We start from the raw sequence: 25132 nt of genomic DNA, 5'->3' as shown, positions 1-25132 counted from the left end.
TCTTAAACTTGATGATTGAAATAACTATTTACAGCAGACAACTTGTAATGAATCCTAGTTGAATGCACATTTCAGTAGTCGCAGGCATAGGAAGGTGCCAAAAAGTGGGGAGGGGCACACACACACACACACACACACACACATATATATACAGGTGTAACATATTGCTCATGTAACAATCACTCAATATTTAACTAGTGTAATATTGGCGTGACGTAAGCGTGATGTAGTAGGTCTCGCCATCTGCTTACTTCTGCATTGCAGTTGGTTTGTAATAAATAAAATACTAAACTAGCTTGCCTGTCATACCATTTTTATAAAACTGGTGAACAGTGTTGGTATCGGACTTGCTTTCGCTTGTCAGATACCAAACCTGTTTACTCATGTCGTAAAAATGATATGACAGGCAAGCTTGTTTAGTATTTTTTTATATATAAATATATAAAAACCATCGCTGCTGCTACAAAATGGAGGGGGAGCATGTGCCCCCCTTGCCCCCCCCCCCCACTTCCTACACCAGTGGTAGTTTTCATAAATGCTTGAAAACCCCACTGTGTGCAACATTTTTGTGTGTATCAACATGGGTAAATTTTGCTGAAATAATGTTAGAAGTCATCTGTGATCAAACCATATTAAAATAATTTGACAGTAGTAAAGAATTCACAAAAAGTCTACTGGATCTTAATGAATGTAAATCAATTAATAATTGTTTAACATATCTGTGTGACTTGTGGCCTTTGTTATCAATATTAAATCAATACTTATGTCCATCCCCCCCCCACCTCCTTCTTTTCAGTGTGACTGCACAAGAGTTATATAGATACATATTGTCTATGATGGATTTAAACTTGTTCTTTTGCCTATATGACAGAATTAAATGTGTGTTTCGAATACTCTGTGACATAAGTCGTTTGTCTGTAACATTCTATGAAACTATCATTATGTTGTTCTTTACACAGAACAGAGCTTTAATTCATGTTCTAACTTTCTGTGAAACATAATTGTTTTTGTCTGTAACATTCTATAAAATATAATTTTGTTTCTATAGGGAATTAAAGTCTTGTTTTTCTAACATTCTGTGAATTGTAATTCTTTTGTCTGTAACAGGGAATATAATTATGTTGTCAATAGCAGGTAAATAAATCAGAGTTTATAAAATCTTGTGAAATGATATTCTGTTGTCTATAATGGGAATACATGTATATCCAACTGCATGTGACATGTGTTAACTATAATAGTTCCGGTATGAAGTACCGCATTGTGCTAGACTGTCTCCCATACCACTTTGTAGTTGTATGGCTGTTACAAAGTGAAAGTCGGTACTCTGTCGGTTAATCGACTAACCCAGTTAATTGCATAAAATCGAGCAGCACCGAGGGTATGCAAATAAGCGGGTTTGACTGTATCTAACTGACGTTGTCTGTAGTGGAGAATTAAGACTGATGTTTTTAACATTCCATGAAATGTAATTGTATTGTTTTTTATCACATGAAAGCAAGTGTGATTTTTGTAACATTCTGTGAAGTATACTTGTATTCTAACAGGGAATTGCACCCATTAAGAAGGTAGATGCAAGTGGCAGATCAGCTGAAGATTACTGGCCGCCAGCAAAGAAAGTAAGTAAAGTCAAAACTATACTTAAAGGTTACCTCAAAACCACTGGTCTCAGCAATTTTTGAATACTGTAAAATACATTATTTTTGCAGGATCAAATTTTCGCAATTTAATGAAAATGAGTCAGTTCGCAAGAATATATTTTCTCTCATTCCAATCCCTCCCTCAATAAAAAAAGTACCGATTTTGATGTTAATAATTTTGATGTTTGTTGTTTACAAAATACCGTAAGCTTATGCAAGGTGCTTAGGCTACCCCGTGCTCTTTTTCGTCATCCTCAAACTTGTTATAAAAACCAAACCCGAAAACAAAACTGAATTTGAAGGTGCAATGCTAGCGCAAGTTTGATTTAAACATTATTTATTACTGTCAAAATACTCGTTCAGTACGGTTTATGATTGACCAACAGGCAAATAAAACCTTTAGTGTGAAAGCCCAATATGAACTACGGGTATAGTATCACTACAGCATACAAGCCCAAACCAGATTTTGTTCACTTCCAGATTTTAACATACTGTGATGTTTACTTCCGGGTTTTTTAAAACATGTGTATTGCTTTCATCACCAGCACTTAAATTACTAAACAAAATCATACAAAACTTCATATTGTATATTATCATGTAATATATTGTCTTTACTTTTAATGAGCAATTTATAAATATCACTCAATAAACTGGTCTTAATGAGCAATTTGTAAATACCACTCAATAAGCTGGTCTTAATGAGCAATTTTTAAATACCACTCAATACCACTGGTCTTAATGAGCAATTTTTAAATACCACTCAATAAGCTGGTCTTAATGAGCAATTTTTAAATACCACTCAATACCACTGGTCTTAATGAGCAATTTTTAAATACCACTCAATACCACTGGTCTTAATGAGCAATTTTAAATACCACTCAATACCACTGGTCTTAATGAATAATTTTTAAATACCACTCAATACCACTGGTCTTAATGAGCAATTTTTAAATACCACTCAATACCACTGGTCTTAATGAACAATTTTAAATACCACTCAATACCACTGGTCTTAATGAATAATTTTTAAATACCACTCAATACCACTGGTCTTAATGAGCAATTTTTAAACGTGAACTTTTAACTTATGACTTAATGTTATATCTCAATATCACCAGTCTAAACAGGTGCATTGTTAATCATTTTGACAAAATCAAATATTAGCCACAGAATTTACTAGTTTATTACAAAAAATTAACTTCTTTCAAAAGTTCCCATGAAACAAACCCATTTTGTTAAATTCACACAGATTCGATGTTTTGACAAAAATGAACTCATGGGTTAATTAGTTAATAAATGTGGAAGTGGATTAACGATAAATATTTGTTGTAGATGCTTGGAGATATGAAATTCCTGGAATCTCTCAAGGAATTCGACAAGGATCACATCCCTACACACGTGATGAAGAAAATCCGGGACAAATACATATCAAACCCGGACTTTGATCCAGCTATAATCAAGAACGTCTCCTCGGCCTGTGAGGGTCTCTGCAAGTGGATTCGAGCCATGGAAGTGTACGACGGAGTCATTAAGGTTCACTCATTTCAATTTCAATTTCATATCTTGTTATTTATTTACCCTATGTTTGTTTTGTTTACAAATTTTAGGATCCTTGTAATGTTTTTCTTAGTTTACTAACTCAGAGTATATCATATGGGGTAAAGAAATAAAAATAAACACTCCAATTTTTTAAGTTTCAGCCTCATGGCCTTTCTAAAAAAAATTAGTTAGCAAATCCCACTGAGCTAAGTTATATCCATGGTGCCATGATTTATGAACAATAAAAAATTTAAAAGGAAAACAAACTGGAATGTTATCATTATGTCGTCATTTTGAATATGTTTTCTCCCATCCCTGGCTATGCAAGACAGACCCATTCCATGATGTCATTCTATATGGAATAAATCTGTCTTGCATATGATAAGACATCATTGCATTAAAACATGGGGAGTATTACGTCGTAAGATAACGTACATGTATGTCATCGTATTAATGCTAGTTGGTGAACAACAGTTTTAGATTGATATTTTGTTATTAAATCCGACATTAAAAATGTTATTTTGTTAATTTGTAGTGTCAAATTGTATTTACCACAGGAAACAGACATGGCAAATATGATAATATAGTTTATTTATGATAAAATGGTCAAATAAAGAAGTTACTTTTTGAGCCATCTTTATCTGTTCATGCAAAATAATTGTTTGTTTACCGAATGGATGAGAGAAAAAGACTCCCATCATATGCGGTAATGTGGGATAGAAAAAGTGCACCAGAGGTGGTGAAAATTTTGACCTTGGGACTTGGTAAGCCATGTCTCAGTTAAAAATTTCTGTCTGTACTTTTTCTATCCCACATTACCTTAATCACCAACACTTTTTGAAAGGGTGGCCTGAAAAATTTACATTTTTTTCAGTTTTGTTTTTGTTTTTTACATTCCACCGTAGGTTGTGGCACCAAAGCAGGCCAGATATCGTAACACTAAGATAGCTTTTTCCTTCTTCTTTTTTCTTTTTACATTCCACCTTAGGTTGTGGCACCAAAGCAGGCCAGATATCGTAACACAATGATAGCTTTTTTCTTCTTCATTTTTCTTTTTACATTCCACCTTAGGTTGTGGCACCAAAGCAGGCCAGATATCATAACACTAAGATAGCTTAGGAAATCTCTAGCCAATTAAGTCACCAACTCTTTTTGAAAGGAGGGCCTGAAAAATATAAATTTTTCTGCTTCTTTTTTCTTTTTACATTCCACCTTAGGTCGTGGCACCAAAGCAGGCCAGTTTACAGAGTGCTGAAGGTATCCTTGGAACCATGATGGTTGAACTGAAGTCCAAGCAGGCAGAGCTGAAGTTGGTCACCGATAAACTGAACAGTCTGAATGACCACCTGTCCCAGAAACAAACAGAAAAAATGGTAGGAAACATACGAGGTCTGTTTAACAACCATGTAATGCTTTAGGGGTTAGGATGAGTCAGTGAATGTATCACAAAAACATTATGGCAGAGGGGAGGATTTGTTTGTTAATAGTGACATAATATTTTGAATACAAATGATTTAAAAAAAAAATCTAGCAGATTGTACCAAAGAAGCAAAAATATAAACAGATAACTCAGTAACATTGGTCAGATTGTATCACAGTGACGAGAATTATGTATATAAACAGGAGGGAGTGGTCTTAGCATAACAGAATGTAACATATGGTAGAGGTGAAAAAATGCTAGATTTTTTTATGTAATAGATGAACCGCACCTTAAAATGTAGAACTCTGCATGTAAAGACCACTTATTCTAAGCAGCCATATACATATATATATATATACACACATTTGAATCCCGTTTACTCGAACCCCATTGGTGCTCAAGAAATTGTTCAACCCATCGGGTAGTTCGACCTAACCAACGGTCAACATCATGTAAGTCTAACTCGGCATTTCATTTTTGGTTCGAGCGTTGTGGTGTATTCAACTCTACTGAGTTCGACCCAATGAGATTCTACTGTATATGTTAAAATATCTCAAATATATACCGGGTATGTTCAAAGGTATTGAGGTGTCCTTAAATAAATATTCCTTATTCCTTATAATATGTATGTAATATGTTTGTAGAATCTGGAAGACAACATTAAACTAACAAAAGTGAAGATAGAACGAGCCAAGAAACTGATCAGTGGTCTTGGAGGTGAAAAAACCAGGTGGACTCAGGTAGTACAGTTCTTTTAACTTGTCAGCTTTAATTCTCCCCCAGTCTGTATCTGGTATTTGTATTTAATGCATGGTATAAAATACTATGGCGTAGCCAGCATGAGGCGGACGACGAGCTTGCCTCGTCTGGAATTTTCCCAGATTTATTTTATTTTTCCCATGACACTGATATTTATTTTACAGGTCTAGGTTTGCCTCGGCGTTTTTTCTTCTCTGGCTACGCCTCAGAAATATCAACATGGGCTTGTATGAAATATCATTCAACTAGATATTGTAACTTCAGTGCTGAATACAGTTTATAGCTTACATGGGGTTTTAAATAGGAGAGCTATACATAAAGTGGGATGGGAGTGGGATTATGTGTAAAGAGAAAGTTGCAAAAATACCCTTTTTATGAAAAAATGCCTGTTTTGTCTAATTGAAGAAGACACTAACATTTATGATAGATGACATTTAATTCAGCAGAATTTTGCTTTTTAATATCACCCTTCCCTCGAGTTATTTAAGGCTAGATACAATGTAGGTATCTTTCTTTAAAACATAACACTGCTACCTACATTTTTTTTTTAATCACTTTCTACAACTTAATGTAATGTGGGTTTTTTCTTGTAGAATGTGGAGCAGCTTACTGAGACGTACGACAACATTGTGGGTGATGTGCTGTTATCGGCTAGTATCATAGCCTATCTTGGACCATTCATCTTGGATTACAGACAGGTAAAGCCAACCTCTGCAATTAAGAAAACGTCCACGGCAAAAAACAAGCAGTGGAAAAAAATTCTAATATAGTCCACAGCAAAAAAAAAGTGTCATGGAGAATGAAAAATTTCACGGCAATCTCCACTGCATTGCTGATTGCCATGGGCAACTGCAGGGGTTGAAAACTGGTGCACCACAACTGGTATATCAAAGGCTGTGGTATGTTCTACCCTGTCTGTGAGATGGTGCATATAAGAGAACCCTTGCTGCTCATCAAAAGAAAAGCGTAGCCCATGAAGTGGCGACAGCAGGTTTCCTCTCTCAATATCTATGTGGTCCTTAACCATATGTCTGGCACCATATAACCGTAAATAAATGTGTTGAGTGCATTGTTAAATAAAACATTTCTTTTTTTCAGACAATGGTCTAAGAGAAATCGTCTGGGGTGCTTGGATTGTAGGATCGAACCACTTCAGTAGATCCATTGGATTTTTCCCATCCCAGCCAATGCCCCATGACTGGTATACAAAAGGCTGTGGCATGTGCTGTCATGTCTGTGGGAAAGTGAATATAAAAGATTCCTTGTTGCTAATTGGACAAATGTAGCAGGTTTCCTTTTGAATACTATGTGTCAGAATTCGTGCCAAATGTTTGACATCCAGTAGCTGATGTTTAATAAATCAATGTATTCTAGTGGTGTTCTTGAGCAAAACAAACTTTAGTCCAGGGACAGAAAGGAGATCAGTGATAATTGTTGGTGGGCTCATTGGGCTATTTCTTATTCCAGCCAGTGCATCACGACTGGTACATCAAAGGCTGTGGTATGTTCTACCCTGTCTGTGAGATGGTGCATATAAGAGAACCCTTGCTGCTCATCAAAAGAAAAGCGTAGCCCATGAAGTGGCGACAGCAGGTTTCCTCTCTCAATATCTATGGTCCTTAACCATATGTCTGGTGCCATATAACTGTAAATAAATGTGTTGAGTGCGTTGTTAAATAAAACATTTCTTTTTTTCAGACAGTAGTCTAAGAGAGATCGTCTGGGGTGCTTGGATTGTAGGATCGAACCACTTCAGTAGATCCATTGGATTTTTCCCATCCCAGCCAATGCCCCATGACTGGTATACAAAAGGCTGTGGCATGTGCTGTCATGTCTGTGGGAAAGTGAATATAAAAGATTCCTTGTTGCTAATTGGACAAATGTAGCAGGTTTCCTTTTGAATACTATGTGTCAGAATTCATGCCAAATGTTTGACATCCAGTAGCTGATGTTTAATAAATCAATGTATTCTAGTGGTGTTCTCGAGCAAAACAAACTTTAGTCCAGGGACAGAAAGGAGCTCAGTGATAATTGTTGGTGGGCTCATTGGGCTTTTTCTTATTCCAGCCAGTGCATCACGACTGGTACATCAAAGGCTGTGGTATGTGCTATCCTGTCTTTGAGATGGTGCATTTAAAAGATTCTTTGTTACTAATGTATAAATGTACCAGGTTTGACATCCAATAGCTGATGATTAATATATCAATGTATTCTAGTGGTGTCGTTACACAAAACAAACTTTAGTCCTGGGGCAGAAAGTAGATCAGTGGCAGAACGCTTGTCTGAGGTGCAATGGATTACAGGAAAAAAAAGTAAAGTTTGTTTTATTTAATGACTCCACTAGAGCACATTGATTTTTTATCTTATCATCGGCTATTGGACGTCAAACATATGGTGATTCTGACACTGGTTTTTTTTTTTAGAGGAAACCTGCTTCTGCCACATAGGCTACTCTTTTATGACAGGCAGCAAGGGATATCTTTTATTTGCGCTTCCCACAGGCAGGATAGCACAAATCATAGCCTTTGTTGAACCAGTTATGCATCACTGGTTGGTGCAAGTGGTTTACACCTACCTACTGAGCCTTGCGGAGCACTCACTCATGGTTTGGAGTCTGTATCTGGATGAAAAATCCCATGCCTTGACTGGGATCCAAACCCAGTACCTACCAGCCTGTAGACCGATGACCTAACCTTGACACCACCGAGGCCGGTTTACATTTTTTCATCCTAGTCCGTGCACGTCCTACGACTGGTACCTACTGTCCTGCATATGAGGAAAGGAAGAAAGGAAATGTTTTATTTAACAACACATTTTATTTACGGTTATATGGTTTCAGACATATGGTTAAGGACCACACAGATATTGAGGGAGGAAGCCCACTGTCACCACTTCATGGGCTAACGCTTTTCGATTAGCAGCAAGGGATTCATATGGGGAAGTGCACAAAAGATATCCCTTGCTGCTCTATCAATATATGGTGTCTCTGGGGTGTTTTTTTCTTGTAATGATGTATACATATATCAATACTGAATTATTTTTGGGTGTTGTTTTTCAGGAATGTATCAAAGAGTGGTATGACAACTGTGTTAAGAGGAATATTCCGGTGTCCGAAGTGTTTTCTCTCTCCAACACACTGGGGGACCCCGTGAAGATCAGAGACTGGCAGATAGCCGGGCTTCCAGTGGACAAGTAACATATTTATTAACACCTTTCCCAAGTCAGGGCTTCTAGAATGTTTATCAAATCTACTAGCCATGGGATCAGTGATTTTTAAAATCCACTAGCCATGGGATCAGTGATTTTTAAAATCCACTAGCCATGGGATCAGTGATTTTTAAAATGTACTAGCCATGGGATCAGTGATTTTTAAAATGTACTAGCCATGGGATCAGTGATTTTTAAAATGTACTAGCCATGGGATCAGTGATTTTTAAAATCCACTAGCCACAGGATCAGTGATTTTTAAAATGTACTAGCCATGGGATCAGTGATTTTTAAAATGTACTAGCCATGGGATCAGTGATTTTTAAAATCCACTAGCCATGGGATCAGTGATTTTTAAAATGTACTAGCCATGATTAAAAATTCACTAGCCCTACTTTACTTTAAGTTAATACAATTTTACTAAATAATAGTAATAATCAGATATGTTACCTCTAAAGAGGGAGATAAGAGCTTGAAAACACTAACATTGAGGGTTTGGGGTGGAGGCAGGATATTCATATTAACAAAATAGACTTAACTGCAACATTTTACCCATTTTTTTCACTAGTCGTCGGGCATGGCAATAGTAGTTATTTACTAGCCCAACATTGAATATCACTAGCCATGGGAATGGGGCGACCATAATCTAGAAGCCCTGCTCAAGTTTATTAAAATGTACACTGTTCATCCATCTGTATGTACATGGGTGTGGGAGTCCGTGTATCCATGCGTCCATCCTTCTGATAGCTAGTGTTTCCCGAACACCATTCCAAAACCGTTCAAGAATATTTAACGAAATGTTACAGACATATTAATCTTGTTGTTAATATTGCCTTTTGAGAGAGTTTTCAATTAAATAGTAAATGATCCTAAAAAGTCAAATCCTTCTCTTTTTTATATAACTTTAACCCATTGTGTAATCGAAAGTTGATCAGTTGATGCCAACTGATTACAGCTGATTTCATTTCGTTGCGTTTCAACTTATTTCCGTGCTTATATCCAATTAAGGTTCAAGCACACTGTCCTGGGCACACACCTTAGCTATCTGGGCTGTCTGTCCAAGACAGTAAGTTAGTTGTTGGCTGTTATTGAGAGAGAAGAGCATGTAGTGGTCTTGCACCTACCTATTGAGTCATTAAAACTCGCTCTGGGTGGGAGCCGATACCGGGCTGCGAACCCTGTACCTACCAGCCTTATGTCCGATGGCTTAACCACGACACCACCGAGACTGATTTACAACTGTTGATCAATGAACCGATTCCCAACACTAATTGTGCAATTGTCTAATTTTGCCAGCTACTCTGTGGACAATGCTATCATTGTGATGTCGGCCAACCGCTGGCCTCTGATGATAGACCCTCAAGCTCAGGCTAACAAGTGGATTAAGAACATGGAGAAAGCAAACAAACTGGAAGTCATAAAACTGTCCGATGCAACTTATGCCAGGACCATGGAAAACTGTATTCAGGTATATATACACAGAAGAAATTTGAGTAAATACATGTATCATATAATATCTAGCATTTTCAGTGTAATCAAAGTATGTGATCTTTTTCAGATCACATACTTTCAGACCATGATAACTTTGCAAATTAGACATTTATTGACATTTAAGCAAACATTTTACAGTGACACTCCATAACTGACATATACATTCATAGTCATCAACAAAAACATTTCAATAGCAATTTTACACTGAAAGCTGTCCAGCATTCAGAAAACTAAAAAACATTAAGCACTAGTCTATTTTTAATGTAAGGATATCCAAAATGACATCATTCAAGTTTGACGTCATTTCCATTCAAAAAGACACTGCATCACATATACTTATGTCATTTGAATATCTAGTAATGGCAGATTGGAATTAAAGTTGCATGTACAGTTTACAAAAACATGTATTAAGCTTGAGATTATATGATAAAGAGATTATTACCCTTGTGTGTTCTGGTATCGTCGATATCATATACATGTGTATTAGGAGTACAAATAATGTATGATGCTCGCCAGAGGCTTGCATAATACACTGAGTCAAATTAAAAACTTCACAACCATTTCATCTTGGCTAATTAGCAAATATGACAGAAGAACATGTTAAATAAGGGTTTTTTTTTATTGTATGACGTCCAAAGAAAGAATAGGAATAAATGTTGAGTCAAAAATCTGTTTGATGCGCCCACAGCATTTGTCAAAACCACAAACAGTCAAAATGGTAATTCACAAGCAAGGTCATCTGATGAAATCACAGATTCAGTAGCACGTATGCCTTCCATGTGTACCCACAACTGCAGGGCAATGCCTCCTCATTGACTGCCTGATGCATGTAAAGACTGCATTAGGGATATGGCGCCATTTTTCCACTAATGAGGCACCAAGTTCCTGCAAAGTCTGTGGAGAGTTCCTGAGAGTGCACAGGCATCTTCCCAGCACATCCCAGGCATGCTCCATGAGATTCAGGTCAGGCAACCTTGAAGGCCAATCCATGACATTGATGCCCACGTTCCTCAGGTAATCCCTTGCCAAGATGGCCGTGTGGGGTCTGGCGGTGTCATGCTGAAAGATCAGGCCTGAACCATGATCTGCCAGGAAGGGCACAAGTTCCTGGGCCAGCACCTGATCGTGGTATGCAGCAGCACTGAGGTTGCCATGGATGACAAGAAGTTGAGAACATCCATTTCCACAGAAAGCACCCCAAAACATTATACTTCCGCCTTCGAATCTGTCAACTTCACTGACACAACACTGAGCATAACCTTCACCACATCATCTGCAAACCCTCTGCCTGTCATCGACAAATCGCAGTGTGAATCTTGATTCACCGCTAAGCACAACTCTATTCCATTCCTTCTGAGTACACCGCAAGTGGCGTTATGACCACAATTGACATTGACGTCAATGAAACTGGGTCAAAATGGGTTCAATATATGGGCGCCATGTGCGTGGAGGTGAGCAGTTCGCAGCCAATTTCGCATCGTTTGCGCGGACATCCGACATCTGAAAAGTTCATTACTGGTTGCTGTAGCTGTCATGAAATGGTTTCGGAGGCGACTTAACATATGACAGTTATCTGCCTATGTCGTAACATGTGGTCTACCTGGTCGGGGGCAATCAGCTGTGGTGCCCGTTTGTTGTACTCGTGTCCACAGATCATAAATTGCTTGTCGACTGCAACCCAACGCCCTTGCAACATCAGCTACTGATGTTCCCGCGTGCAGCATGCCGACGGCACATTCACGCTGCACATTTGTGAGGCATGGCATCGAAACAGGTCATAACAAATATCATTTTAATGTGTTTTTTCGTTGTATTGGACTACTTTGAGCAAGTAACAATGAAAACATATGTGCTATTATAGTCACATGACCAGTGGCAAGTGCAAAACCACTTTTGCCTCAATGGTTCTGTGCACGTGCTATGGATCGGGTCACATGGGCTGTGATGGGCTTCAAATGGAGTGTCGACATTGCCATTAAAATATCTATTCCTGAAAAATACATGCTTTCAACACTCATTAACTTTATTCAAATTTTAGATTGTGAAGTTTTTAATTTGACTCCATATACAATTTTATTCATAATCTATGATATTAACGATAATAACCTCTATATACCTTAATGATGGCATCAATTGCAACTTTACCGATGGTAGTTTTTTTAATAAACATTATTGTCTTTGGTTGAAGGGATCATTTTCTGTTTTTATATTTGTTGCAATGGTTATTGGTTTAAAATTGGTGTATGCAGGCTCAAATTTTCCTTCAGTGAGCATTTTGCCTACAGTAAAAACATTTCAAAATTGCCTTACATAACAAATTCTGTACATAATGTCCATAGTATAAATTGTCTTATCTAATACTATCAGTTAAAGCAGAAACTCTCTTGTTTTAAATGTCTGTTAGCTTGAAATCACAAAATAGCTACATTTTAACCAATTGTTAGAAGTCAAATGGCCAAAGTTTTAAAATACGTTGAGGTGGGTTTTTTCTTCTATTTTACATTTTCAGTTTGGAAACCCCTGCTTGCTTGAAAATATTGGTGAAGAGTTAGATCCAGTGTTAGAGCCGATACTGCTAAAACAGACTTTTAAACAGGTATAATGACTGCAACCTTGAATTTAATTACTGTTTAAAGCTATACACTCTCAAGTATATTAAAAACATATATATATACACACACACAAATATATATATATATATTTGTGTGTGTGTGTATATATATATATATATATATATATACATTGTATATTTTAAGCATGTAGAATAGAGTATCAGTTCTCTTTTTTTCCCATTATGCAGTATTTGTCAGTTTATCAGATATTATTTACACTTAACCTTTAGACTACTGGATTATTTTTTGACAAAAAACACATTGAGTGAGTACAAGTTTATAATTTTTACTCCCATATATTCACTTAAATATTTTATAAATACATAAAATAAAGTTCATATTTGAATCGGTAAGTGTTATTTTGTGGGGTTTTTTAATTTTAATGATATTTTAGATCAATAAATGTTGATTAAAATTAGGCAAAAGATTGAAACAATTGCATCTACTTACGGGCATTTGTGGTGTCAGCTGTCCAGTATTTATGTCCATTATTCCCGATAACAGTGGTGTCACAATCAGCTATCAATCCCCGAAAACGACTGCGACGTGCTGCCATTGTTGTCAAGTGAAAATACTTGCTGAAAACCACTTTTTTAACTCAAAATTCCAAGGTATTTTCCATTGAAAAAAAAATTAACAAAAGCTAGCATGCTGTCAAGTAAACTATTTCCCGTATTAAATTTCTGTTTCCGGTGAGTGCTGTGTGCAAAATGGTTTGAAATATGAATTGGGGAATGCACTCTATATAGTGTACAGTATGCCAATGGCGTGACGTTGGCCGAGATATCTCGCCTCTAGTAGTCAGAAGGTTAAGGTCACATTCAAATGCAGTTTTAGTGAAATTGACACTTTGTGCTTAGAGACTAATGCAGTGGTGCAAGATTCATCAATAAGATATTACATGTATGTATACCATGTGCAAAAAGTTAAGAATATGTTTTTAAACTCACCTATATTTATCTTATTGCCAAACTGCTTGGAAAAACATCTTTCTTATCAATGTATATATATATATACATGTAAAGTGGTGATTGTCAACAATAAATGAACTTTAACAATCTAGTATCCGTCTATTGATATTTTTTTAATTTATGTCACACTATTCAGAATGGCCTGGACTACATTAAGATAGGTGAGAACGTTGTGGAGTTCAGCAAGGATTTCAAGTTCTATATCACCACGCGACTTCGGAATCCTCACTACCTGCCAGAGGTGTCAATCAAGGTACTTCACTCTTAACTACTTGGGCAGATTTGGTGTGGCTGCATGCATGGGCAGAACACAGTGTCAGGTGTCACATTTAGCAGTGATTCTAGATTATGGTAGCCCTAGCTACTCCCATGGCTAGTGATATTCAATGTTGGGCTAGTAAATCACTAATATTGCTAAGCCTGATGGCTAGTGAATTTTTTGGAGGGTCAAATGTTGCATTTAAATCTATTTTGTAAATATAAATATCTTGCCCCCCACCCCCACCACCCAATGTTAGTGTTTTTAAGATATATCTATTTCTTTAGGTGTTCTTAACCATATGTCTGATGCCGTATAACCGTAAATCAAATGTGTTGAGTGCATCGTTAAATAAAATATTTCTTTCTTCCTCTTTAGATGACATATCCAATTTTTATTATTATTTAGTAAAATTGTAGTAACTTAAAGTAAAGTAGGGCTGGTGAATTTTTAATCGTGGCTAGTAAAAAAAATTAATCACTGATCCCATGGCTAGTGGATTTTATACAAATTCTAGCAGCCCTGCAGTTAGTAGTGTTAAATCTACCAAACCCTATCTCACAAATGAAATCATTAATCATTCTACCCTAACCAAAACATGTTCAAACTGAAACTGTTTTAATTTAACTGGTATGACACTCCCACTTTGTTGGAGAAGGACATAATTGTTTTATTGTCTGCTTCTAATTCGACTAATGGACTGTACATGCTGCATTTATATTTGTCTTACTGGCCTCAGTGGCGTTGTGGTTAGGCCATCGGTCTACAGACTGGTAGGTCCTGGGTTCGGTACCGTAAATAAAATGTGTTGAGTGCATCGTTAAATAAAACATTTCTTTCTCTTTTTTTATATTTGTCTTCATTAACTGAACTTCATTATTGCGCGACTGTGTGTTTACAGATTACACCACTGAACTTCATTGTGTGACTGTGTGTTTACAGATTACACTACTGAACTTCATTGTGTGACTGTGTGTTTACAGATTACACCACTGCATAAACTTCATTATTGTGTGACTGTTTACAGATTACACTACTGAACTTCATTATTGTGTGGCTGTTTACAGATTACACTACTGAACTTCATTATTGTGTGACTGTGTGTTTACAGATTACACTACTGAACTTCATTATTGTGTGACTTTGTGTTTACAGATTACACTACTGAACTTCATTATTGTGTGACTGTGTGTTTACAGATTATACTACTGAACTTCATTATTGTGTGACTGTGTGTTTACAGATTACACCACTGCATGAACTTCATTATTGTGTGACTGTTTACAGATTACACTACTGAACTTCATTATTGTGTGACTGTTTACAGATTACACTACTGAACTTCATTATTGTGTGACTGTGTGTTTACAGATTACACTACTGAACTTCATTATTGTGTGGCTGTTTACAGATTACACTACTGAACTTTATTATTGTGTGAGAGTGTGTTTACAAATTACACTACTGAACTTCATTGTGTGACTGTGTGTTTACAGATTACACTACTGAGCTTCATTGTGTGACTGTGTGTTTACAGATTACACTACTGAACTTCATTTTTGTGTGACTGTGTGTTTACAGATTACACTACTGAACTTCATTATTGTGTGGCTGTTTACAGATTACACTACTGAACTTCATTATTGTGTGACTGTGTGTTTACAGATTACACTACTGAACTTCATTATTGTGCGAGAGTGTGTTTACAAATTACACTACTGAACTTCATTGTGTGACTGTGTGTTTACAGATTACACTACTGAACTTCATTGTGTGACTGTGTGTTTACAGATTACACTACTGAACTTCATTGTGTGACTGTGTGTTTACAGATTACACTACTGAGCTTCATTGTGTGACTGTGTGTTTACAGATTACACTACTGAACTTCATTGTGTGACTGTGTTTACAGATTACACCATTGAACTTCATTGTGTGACTGTGTGTTTACAGATTACACTACTGAACTTCATTTTTGTGTGACTGTGTGTTTACAGATTACACCACTGAACTTCATTATTGTGTGACTGTTTACAGATTAGACTACTGAACTTCATTATTGTATGACTGTGTGTTTACAGATTACACTACTGAACTTCATTGTGTGACTGTGTGTTTACAGATTACACTACTGAACTTCATTGTGTGACTGTGTTTACAGATTACACCATTGAACTTCATTGTGTGACTGTGTGTTTACAGATTACACTACTGAACTTCATTTTTGTGTGACTGTGTGTTTACAGATTACACCACTGAACTTCATTATTGTGTGACTGTTTACAGATTAGACTACTGAACTTCATTATTGTATGACTGTGTGTTTACAGATTACACTACTGAACTTCATTGTGTGACTGTGTGTTTACAGATTACACTACTGAACTTCATTATTGTGTGAGAGTGTGTTTACAGATTACACTACTGAACTTCATTGTGTGACTGTGTTTACAGATTACACTACTGAACTTCATTGTGTGACTGTGTTTACAGATTACACCATTGAACTTCATTGTGTGACTGTGTGTTTACAGATTACACTACTGAACTTCATTTTTGTGTGACTGTGTGTTTACAGATTACACCACTGAACTTCATTATTGTGTGACTGTTTACAGATTAGACTACTGAACTTCATTATTGTATGACTGTGTGTTTACAGATTACACTACTGAACTTCATTGTGTGACTGTGTGTTTACAGATTACACTACTGAACTTCATTGTGTGACTGTGTTTACAGATTACACCATTGAACTTCATTGTGTGACTGTGTGTTTACAGATTACACTACTGAACTTCATTTTTGTGTGACTGTGTGTTTACAGATTACACCACTGAACTTCATTATTGTGTGACTGTTTACAGATTAGACTACTGAACTTCATTATTGTATGACTGTGTGTTTACAGATTACACTACTGAACTTCATTGTGTGACTGTGTGTTTACAGATTACACTACTGAACTTCATTATTGTGTGAGAGTGTGTTTACAGATTACACTACTGAACTTCATTGTGTGACTGTGTTTACAGATTACACTACTGAACTTCATTGTGTGACTGTGTTTACAGATTACACCATTGAACTTCATTGTGTGACTGTGTGTTTACAGATTACACTACTGAACTTCATTTTTGTGTGACTGTGTGTTTACAGATTACACCACTGAACTTCATTATTGTGTGACTGTTTACAGATTAGACTACTGAACTTCATTATTGTGTGACTGTGTTTACAGATTACACTACTGAACTTCATTATTGTGTGACTGTGTGTTTACAGATTACACTACTGAACTTCATTATTGTGTGACTGTGTTTACAGATTACACCACTGAACTTCATTATTGTGTGACTGTGTTTACAGATTACACTACTGAACTTCCATTATTATGTGACTGTTTACAGATTACACTACTGAACTTCATTATTGTGTGTTTACAGATTACATTACTGAACTTCATTATTATGTGACTGTTTACAGATTACACTACTGAACTTCATGATCACCCCTCATGGGCTGGAGGATCAGTTGTTAGGAATCGTCACGGCCAAAGAGAAACCTGAACTTGAAGAGAAGAAGAACCAACTGATTGTCGAGAGTGCTAGAAACAAACGACAGCTCAAAGAAATTGAAGATAAAATTCTGGAGGTTTTGTCTTCATCTCAGGTACTTACCTGTTGTATTTTTGTTTTAACCTCTTGCATTTTTATATTAATGTTGATCATCACTTTATTTTTGAATGTACCATAGTTTGACATCCAATAGCCGATGTATTTTCCGTGCTGGGTGTCATTAAATATCTATTAATTCTATTCTATTTTATTCATCTCTGGTACATTATTTCATCCTTTTGATGTTTAATTCACTATGAAACATTAAAAAACATAGAACTTTTGAACAAAACTAGTTTTTTAATTATTATGTTGTGTATTGATGGTACAAGTTTCACCTTGATACATTGCTGTACACAAATTAATATTAAAAAAATCTATTGAGAATCTACTAAAAATGTAATGTGTGTAATACAAATAAAGAGTCCATTTTAGTAATATTCTGCAAAAGAGTTTTTTTTGTTAGATTTCTGTGTAAAACATATCGAGTCCACAATGGGCGATCTTAAGTTGAAATAAGTAAAGTAAACAAAGGATTGGATTTCAAAAAACGAGTACGAAAATCAGAACATAACACCTTGAACTGAGTAATGATAGCAGAAATTGTTTTTTTTTAGATAAAATAGGGTTTATCATTTTTTGCTCCTGACCTCTTTAAATGGAGATCAACTGGGCTGATATGTTCTTCTACTACATACATACAGAAGTAATTTTCTTCTAAGATAAAACACTTTGAAAGTGCCCCCTTCAATGCTTTAAGATTTAATTTTTATGTTGTATCTCTGCCATCCTCCCCCCCCCCTCCCCCCAACTTCAACCCTAGGGACTATTCAATATGGTACTGTCTCTCTAAGAAAGTTGACGGCAGTTGTGCAGAGACGTTATCAGTAAAAAAGCTTATAGTAAGGAAAGCTAGAAATGTTGGGGCCAAAAATAATGCTTGAAGAAATAAAGATGTGTATTTCATCCACAATAAAAAGAAACTGTTGAATCGATGACCATTATTTTCGTACATACAATTGATATTGAGTAGGTTCTCATTGGAATATGATGACACTAACATTCATCTTTCTAAAGTTCAGTCTAACATCAGTGTCTATAATTTGTATATAATTATTTTACAGGGAAATATTCTGGAAGATGAAACAGCGATTGAAATTCTTTCATCCAGTCGTGTTTTATCGCAGGAGATACACGAGAAACAGTTAATAGCAACGAACACTGAAGCAGAGATAGATACAGTCAGGAATGGATACAAGCCTGTGTGTATTGATTAATTAATACAGTTATATTCTCATACTTCTTTGTATGGGCAGGGAGGGGGCATTTAGCTCAGTCGGTTGAGTGCTCGCCTGATCGCAAGATCGAACCACCTCGGTAGATCCATTCAACTGATTGGGTTTTTTGCTCATTCCAACCAGTGCACCACAACTGGTCAAAGGCCGTGGTATGTGCTGTCCTGTCTGTGGGGAAGTGCATATAAAAGATCCCTTGCTGCATTTAGGAAAACTGTAGCGGGTTTCCTCTGATGACTATGAGTCAGAATACCAAGTGTTTGACATCCAGTAGCCGATGATTAATTAATCAATGTGCTCCAGTGGTGTCGTTAAACAAAATTAACTTCTTTGTTCGGAAATATTTGCAATCTTGATGTTAGTATAGGTTAAATGAATAGCATATTAAAATTAAAATTGTCCAATTTTTGTATTACTTTTTTTAAGCTTTACTAAATTCTTGAAATATTTATAGTATTGCAGTGTATGTCACCTAAGAAATATATTGTTCTATGCTAAGAATTATTTTGTTTTGTATCTAAGGGCTGTACAGTATGTCTGTATGTCAATCTATTTGCAGGCTATATAGTATGTCTATTTACAGGTTGGAAAGTATGTCTGTTTTTAGGTTTTACAATATGTCTGTTTCTGTCTGTAGGTTGTACATTACATCTGTATGTATGTTTTTATGTTGTACCATATGTCTGTATGTTTGTCTGTTTGTAGGTTGTTCAGTTTGTCTGTATGTCAGTCTTTTTAGGTGGTACAATATGTATATCTGTTTGTAGGTTGTACAATATGTCTGTCTCTCTGTTTCTAGGTTGCCCATCACAGCAGCATGCTGTTCTTCACCATCTCTGATCTTGCCAGTATCGACCCCATGTATCAGTACTCACTTGCCTGGTTCATCAACCTCTACCTACAGGTCAGTTTTATATATCAGTAATCTCTTGCCTGGTTCATCAACCTCTACCTACAGGTCAGTTTTATATATCAGTACTCACTTGCCTGGTTCATCAACCTCTACCTACAGGTCAGTTTTATATATCAGTAATTTCTTGCCTGGTTCGTCAACCACTACCTACAGGTCAGTTTTATATATCAGTAATCTCTTGCCTAGTTCGTCAACCTCTACCTACAGGTCAGTTTTATATATCAGTAATCTCTTGCCTGGTTCGTCAACCTCTACCTACAGGTCAGTTTTATATAGCAGTACTCTTTTGCCTGGTTCTTCAACCTCTACCTACAGGTCAGTTTTATATATCAGTACTCACTTGCCTGGTTCATCAACCTCTACCCACAGGTCGGTCAGTTTATATATTTGTTGCATTAATTTAATGATCAGCTTTCTACAACTGTCACTGAATGTGCTAACAGTTTTGTCACTTTGATTGTTTATTCTTTTGCAGTCGATCCATAACAGTGAGCCGTCTGAAGATCTTGCAGCGAGAATCTACAACTTGAACAACCACTTCACGTACAGCATCTACACCAACGTGTGTCGCTCAGTGTTTGAGAAGGACAAGCTGCTCTTCTCCTTCCTTCTGTGCATAGGTCTGGAGAAGGGAAGGTTAGACAATAACACAGTCATTTTCCTCACCTAATATCTCCTTTCTGATTTCATGTTATTCATGTCTAAATGCTGGTCTTTGCCCACATTGACCCCTTTCCCCACATCTTGGACCCTTTCTAATCCTCTCTTTGTGACTCATATCTTAGTTATTATCTTTTCCCAACTCCACATCTCAGTCTCTGTTCAACTTTTCATCCTAATCTCTCTCCAACCCCCTCTTCAACTCCACATACTAATCTCTATTCACCTCTCTCTTTATCTCCACATCCAAATCTCTCTCCAACCCTCTTTTTATTACCACATCCTAATCTCTCTCCAACCCTCACTTTAACTATGTATCCCAATCTCTTCAACCCTCTCCTTATCTACACATCCTAATCTCTCTCCAGTCCTCTCTGTAACTCTATATCCCAATCTCTCTTCAACCCTCTCCTTATCTCCACATCCTAATCTCTCTCCAACCCTCTCTTTAACTTTATATCCCAATCTCTCTCCAACCCTTTCTTTATTACTACATCCTAATCTCTCTCCAACTCGCTCTTTAACTTTATATCCCAATCTCTCTCCAACCCTCTCCTTATCTCCACATCCTAATCTCTCTTCAACCCTCTTATTTATTACCACATCCTAACCTCTCTCCAACTCTCTCTTCAACTCTGTCATAATCTTTCTCCACCCCTTCATTTATTCGTTCGTTCATTTGTTTGTTCGTTTCTTTCGTTTTGTTCATTTGTTCATTCATTCATTCATTCATTCATTCATGTATTTCAGGGGACAGATAGATGACACTGAATGGAGGTTCCTGCTGACCGGAGGAGTGGCCCTGGATAACCCTTACCTAAACCCTGCATCAGAATGGCTTGCTGACAAGTCCTGGGGTGAAATTGTTCGCTGTTCAAACCTGAAAGCTTTCAAAGGATTCATGGATCACTTTCAGAAACATGTACGTAACTGGAAAATACTTGTGGCCTGTTGAGTTGGATGGATATTTTGCGAATAATTTGACTGAGTTTTTTTTTTCAATTGTTTCTTTTCCTGTGTCATTCATTTACCATTGGCTGCAAAAAGCCAGTCTAGCAAGTGACCGCGAGTGCTAGCTTGGCCTCGTGGCAAATCTCAGTGATGGGAATTCTGGATGGTAGATTAATACCCAAAAAATCCTTCTACCTGTTAAAGAGACTGTCCCGAGTTTGTAGCCATTGTAAGATGTTTGCAATAACAGAGCCTTGTTGGTGACTACTATTTCATACTAAATACATTTTCTTGTCTAGAATACCAGTGTCTGTATATCGAATGTGTTTGCGGTCGTATACTAATGTTTGTAGCATTCAGTTTTTACTTTAATTTGTGACATATATTTTTTCATACATACAAAATTATTGGGAGGTAAAATCCGGTTTGAGCTACTACAAGCACTAGGACAACAACAAACACCTTGTAAATACAGACACTGATATTTTAAATAAGAAAATGTATTTAATTTGTTTTCTTATGTTATTGAAAAGGCTCTAGTGGTCAGAAACATTTTACAATGGTTGTAAACTCAGGACTGTCCCTTTAAATATGGGAAACGGCAGTTCTCTTGGTACCCTCTTTTCCCAAATGTTTACATTTAATAATGCAATTAATTTTAGTAATCCATCTCTCTCTCTCTCTCTCTTTTATAAGAAAACAATAAATTCTTCAATTGTTATTTCAGGTAGATGAATGGAAGGTAGTATATGATGCAACTACGCCCCACACACAGCCATTTCCCGAACCCTGGGACTATCTGACGAGACTGCAGGAACTCATAGTACTCCGCTGTCTGCGACCAGACAAGGTGAGATCATGGCATAGATGGTGAAACCTGGGGTGCTGGGGTGGCCAGGGGGTCTCGGCCTCTCCTTGGCTCTGACAATTATGCACCCGGTCGGTGTGCCCACTGAGCTGTTTCCAGTTCCAGCCAGTGCACCACGACTGATATATCAAAGGCAGTGGTATGTGATATCCTGAGGTATTTGTGTTGCAAGATCGAACCACCTCGGTAGATCCATTCAACTGATTGGGTTTTTGTCGTTCAACCAGTGCAACGCAACTGGTCAAAGGCTATGGTATGTGCTTTTCAGTCTGGGAAAGTGCATATAAAAGATCCCTTGCGGCATTAGAAAAAATGTAGCGGGTTTCCTCTGATGACTACGTGTTAGAATTACCAAATGTTTGACATACAGCCGATGATTTATTAATCAATGTGCTCAAGTGGTTTCATTAAACAAAACAAACAAATTGACAATTATGCATTGCCTCCAACTGACAGGCAATAAATAACTGCCCCCTTCCAATACCCCTGCCTAGAAGAAATCACAAATGAAAGAGTTCTGTCTTTGTTACTGGTGTGCCACACAAGGAAGAATATGACGTATAATTAGTTTGCTCACAAGTCCCCAGCCTGTAACGTGTAGGTGACAACCAGTTTTAAATTATTACTTTCAATTTATGTCTAAACACCATTATTTCTTTCTTTCTCTGTTAGACTGTTTAATTCTGTCTTATCCCTACATACATGCATCATCAACTCGTGCATCCATCTCATCCATCCACCCATCCATCCAATACCCAACCCATCCATCCATCCATCCATCCATCCATCCATCCATCCATCCAATACCCAACCCATCCATCCATCCATCCAATACCCAATCCATCTATTCATCCATCCATCCATCCACTCACCCATCCATCCACCCACCCAAACCCACCCATCCATCCATCCATCCATCCATCCATCCATCCATCCATCCAATCCATCCAATCCATCCAGTAATCCGCCCAATAATCCATTCATCCATCACCCATTCATCTATAAATCTCTTCCTCCCTCTTTTGCCTTAACGCCCTACATCTGGAAATAACTAAATTAACTTAATATGTTTTCCATATTCTTTACAGATGGTACCCGCCATCCAAAGGTATATCATAGAACGAATGGGACATGATTACATTGAACCACCAACATTTGACCTGTCTCTGTGCTACGCTGATTCCAATTTCTTCTCACCACTGATTTTTGTCCTCTCTCCTGGTGCAGACCCCATGGCAAGTCTCTATCGGTTTGCTGAAGAAAAAGGTGAGAACTTGTGACAAAGCACTTTTATTCTAAGATTTGCTTTGTTTTGTTATATTTTCTGTTAGATGTGTACAAGTGTTATTTTTATTTTGCTTTTTTCTTGTAAATTTTGTGTGATGTTTTGTTTTTGGTTTGTGCACGTTAGTGCTATGTATTTAGTTTTGTTTTGTTTGTTGTTTTTGCTTTTTTAATTTTGTGCTTTATTTGTTGTGTGCTTATGAAGATTAATAGTTTTTGTCTATGAGTCATTTGTTTGAATTTATTTAATATAAGATAATCTAAAAGAAATAATGTTTTTAGCCATACTTTAATTTTAAATTTTAAATTCTGTGTTTAAAAGAATAAAAATATATTGCGAAATTTGAAAATATCGTAATAGAGTCTGATCCATATTAATTTTGTACAAACCCATAAAGTTTAAACTTTAAAGTTTTGGCTTCTTGTTATTTAATATTATTTCAATATACCAAAAGATTAGGTCTATGAACATATTTAGGCCTATTGTTTGTTGTAAATTGTTTAAGCAAATGAGTAATTATTTTATTTACTGGTATGAAGTCTTGCAAAATTCAACTATTATGTATTGTAAAGAGATGATATTTTCTAAAGGACTTTGTATGCATTTCCCGTAAATGAAGGTAAGATATTGGGAGCAGTATTTTTTTAATTTTCTAAATAATGTTATCCATAAAAATATATTGATTTGCCTAAATCTACAAATATTTATTGGATAGGACAGTTGGTGTTTTATTACAGTAGTTTTTTCTCCTCAATATTTCAAAGTGATTATATATTGTATAGCATGTTTTTTAAATTGCTTTTACTGACACCTCTTGCAGATTTATAGGATAGTAAACGAGCTTCCGTTTCTTATGTTTATGTCCGAAGTGAAATCATTTTCAATTGTCACGAGCTTTATCAAGTGACAATGAAAATTATACATGATACAAAGTAGTAACGAGTTTAATATCCTATTTATTACTCATAATCGATCTTAATTTATATCACTCAACTCATTCAGTTGACGTTCCTGCAAGGTTGTAGTGTGCCAATCGATGACGTCATTGTGTGACATCGAAGTGTTAGGTCCCACTTGGCATTCTAATGGGACATATCACTTTGATATATACCAAGATATTTTTAACCATATGGGTAATAAAATATTTTATTACATACCTATTCAATCTTACTATAGTGATAAAAACATTTTGAAACCGTGTGATAAATTTATTTTGTATCTCACATACCTGTATGTGCAATCTGGACTGGAACTTTTAAATGGGGAATTCCCTTTTTATTTTTTCTGCAGTTAACGCCTTTTATTTACTGATGTCATATATGATTTACAAATGACGTCACATCGTATTACAAAAGAACTCATATATATATTTTTGCACAAATTTAAGTTGTGCATTAAATAGGAAGCGAAAACAACATGTGAAGTTATGTATTTTATATGTATGCTTTCTCAGAGAGCAATATTTCACGCACACCTTTGTTCTGGTCACATGTCAGTGTAATACAGAACAATAGTACATATGTTGTGTTACACAAATTTAATGCAGGTAAAACAATTGGTTGTACCTACATGTAAATAAAAATCAAGTTACCTAAGATTTTGAAATCAGATTTTTTTATGTTTGGGGTTGGAGGGGTATTAAAACCAG

At 36.4% G+C, this 25132-nt stretch overlaps 1 protein-coding gene across 2 annotated transcripts in view; it reads left to right on the top strand.

The window, feature by feature from the left end:
• LOC121368032 (dynein heavy chain 3, axonemal-like) overlaps positions 1–25132 on the top strand; it is a 168537-nt gene that overhangs the window by 118204 nt on the left and 25201 nt on the right. For both annotated transcript variants that reach the window (XM_041492543.1, XM_041492542.1), the window contains exons 56-71: positions 1545–1616; positions 2970–3170; positions 4394–4549; positions 5241–5336; positions 5949–6053; positions 8414–8547; positions 9859–10030; positions 12563–12649; positions 13773–13889; positions 17382–17567; positions 18637–18774; positions 19607–19711; positions 20196–20356; positions 21131–21302; positions 22059–22181; positions 23288–23465. In XM_041492543.1, the coding sequence (XP_041348477.1) occupies positions 1545–1616; positions 2970–3170; positions 4394–4549; positions 5241–5336; positions 5949–6053; positions 8414–8547; positions 9859–10030; positions 12563–12649; positions 13773–13889; positions 17382–17567; positions 18637–18774; positions 19607–19711; positions 20196–20356; positions 21131–21302; positions 22059–22181; positions 23288–23465 (2203 nt within the window). The remainder of the gene's footprint in view (positions 1–1544; positions 1617–2969; positions 3171–4393; positions 4550–5240; positions 5337–5948; positions 6054–8413; positions 8548–9858; positions 10031–12562; positions 12650–13772; positions 13890–17381; positions 17568–18636; positions 18775–19606; positions 19712–20195; positions 20357–21130; positions 21303–22058; positions 22182–23287; positions 23466–25132) is intronic.

This window comes from Gigantopelta aegis, chromosome 3 (genome assembly GCF_016097555.1).
Source record: "Gigantopelta aegis isolate Gae_Host chromosome 3, Gae_host_genome, whole genome shotgun sequence".
NCBI lineage: Eukaryota > Metazoa > Mollusca > Gastropoda > Neomphalida > Peltospiridae > Gigantopelta > Gigantopelta aegis.
Note: the sequence above shows the minus strand (reverse complement) of the source record. Positions and strands in the feature narration are given on the sequence as shown.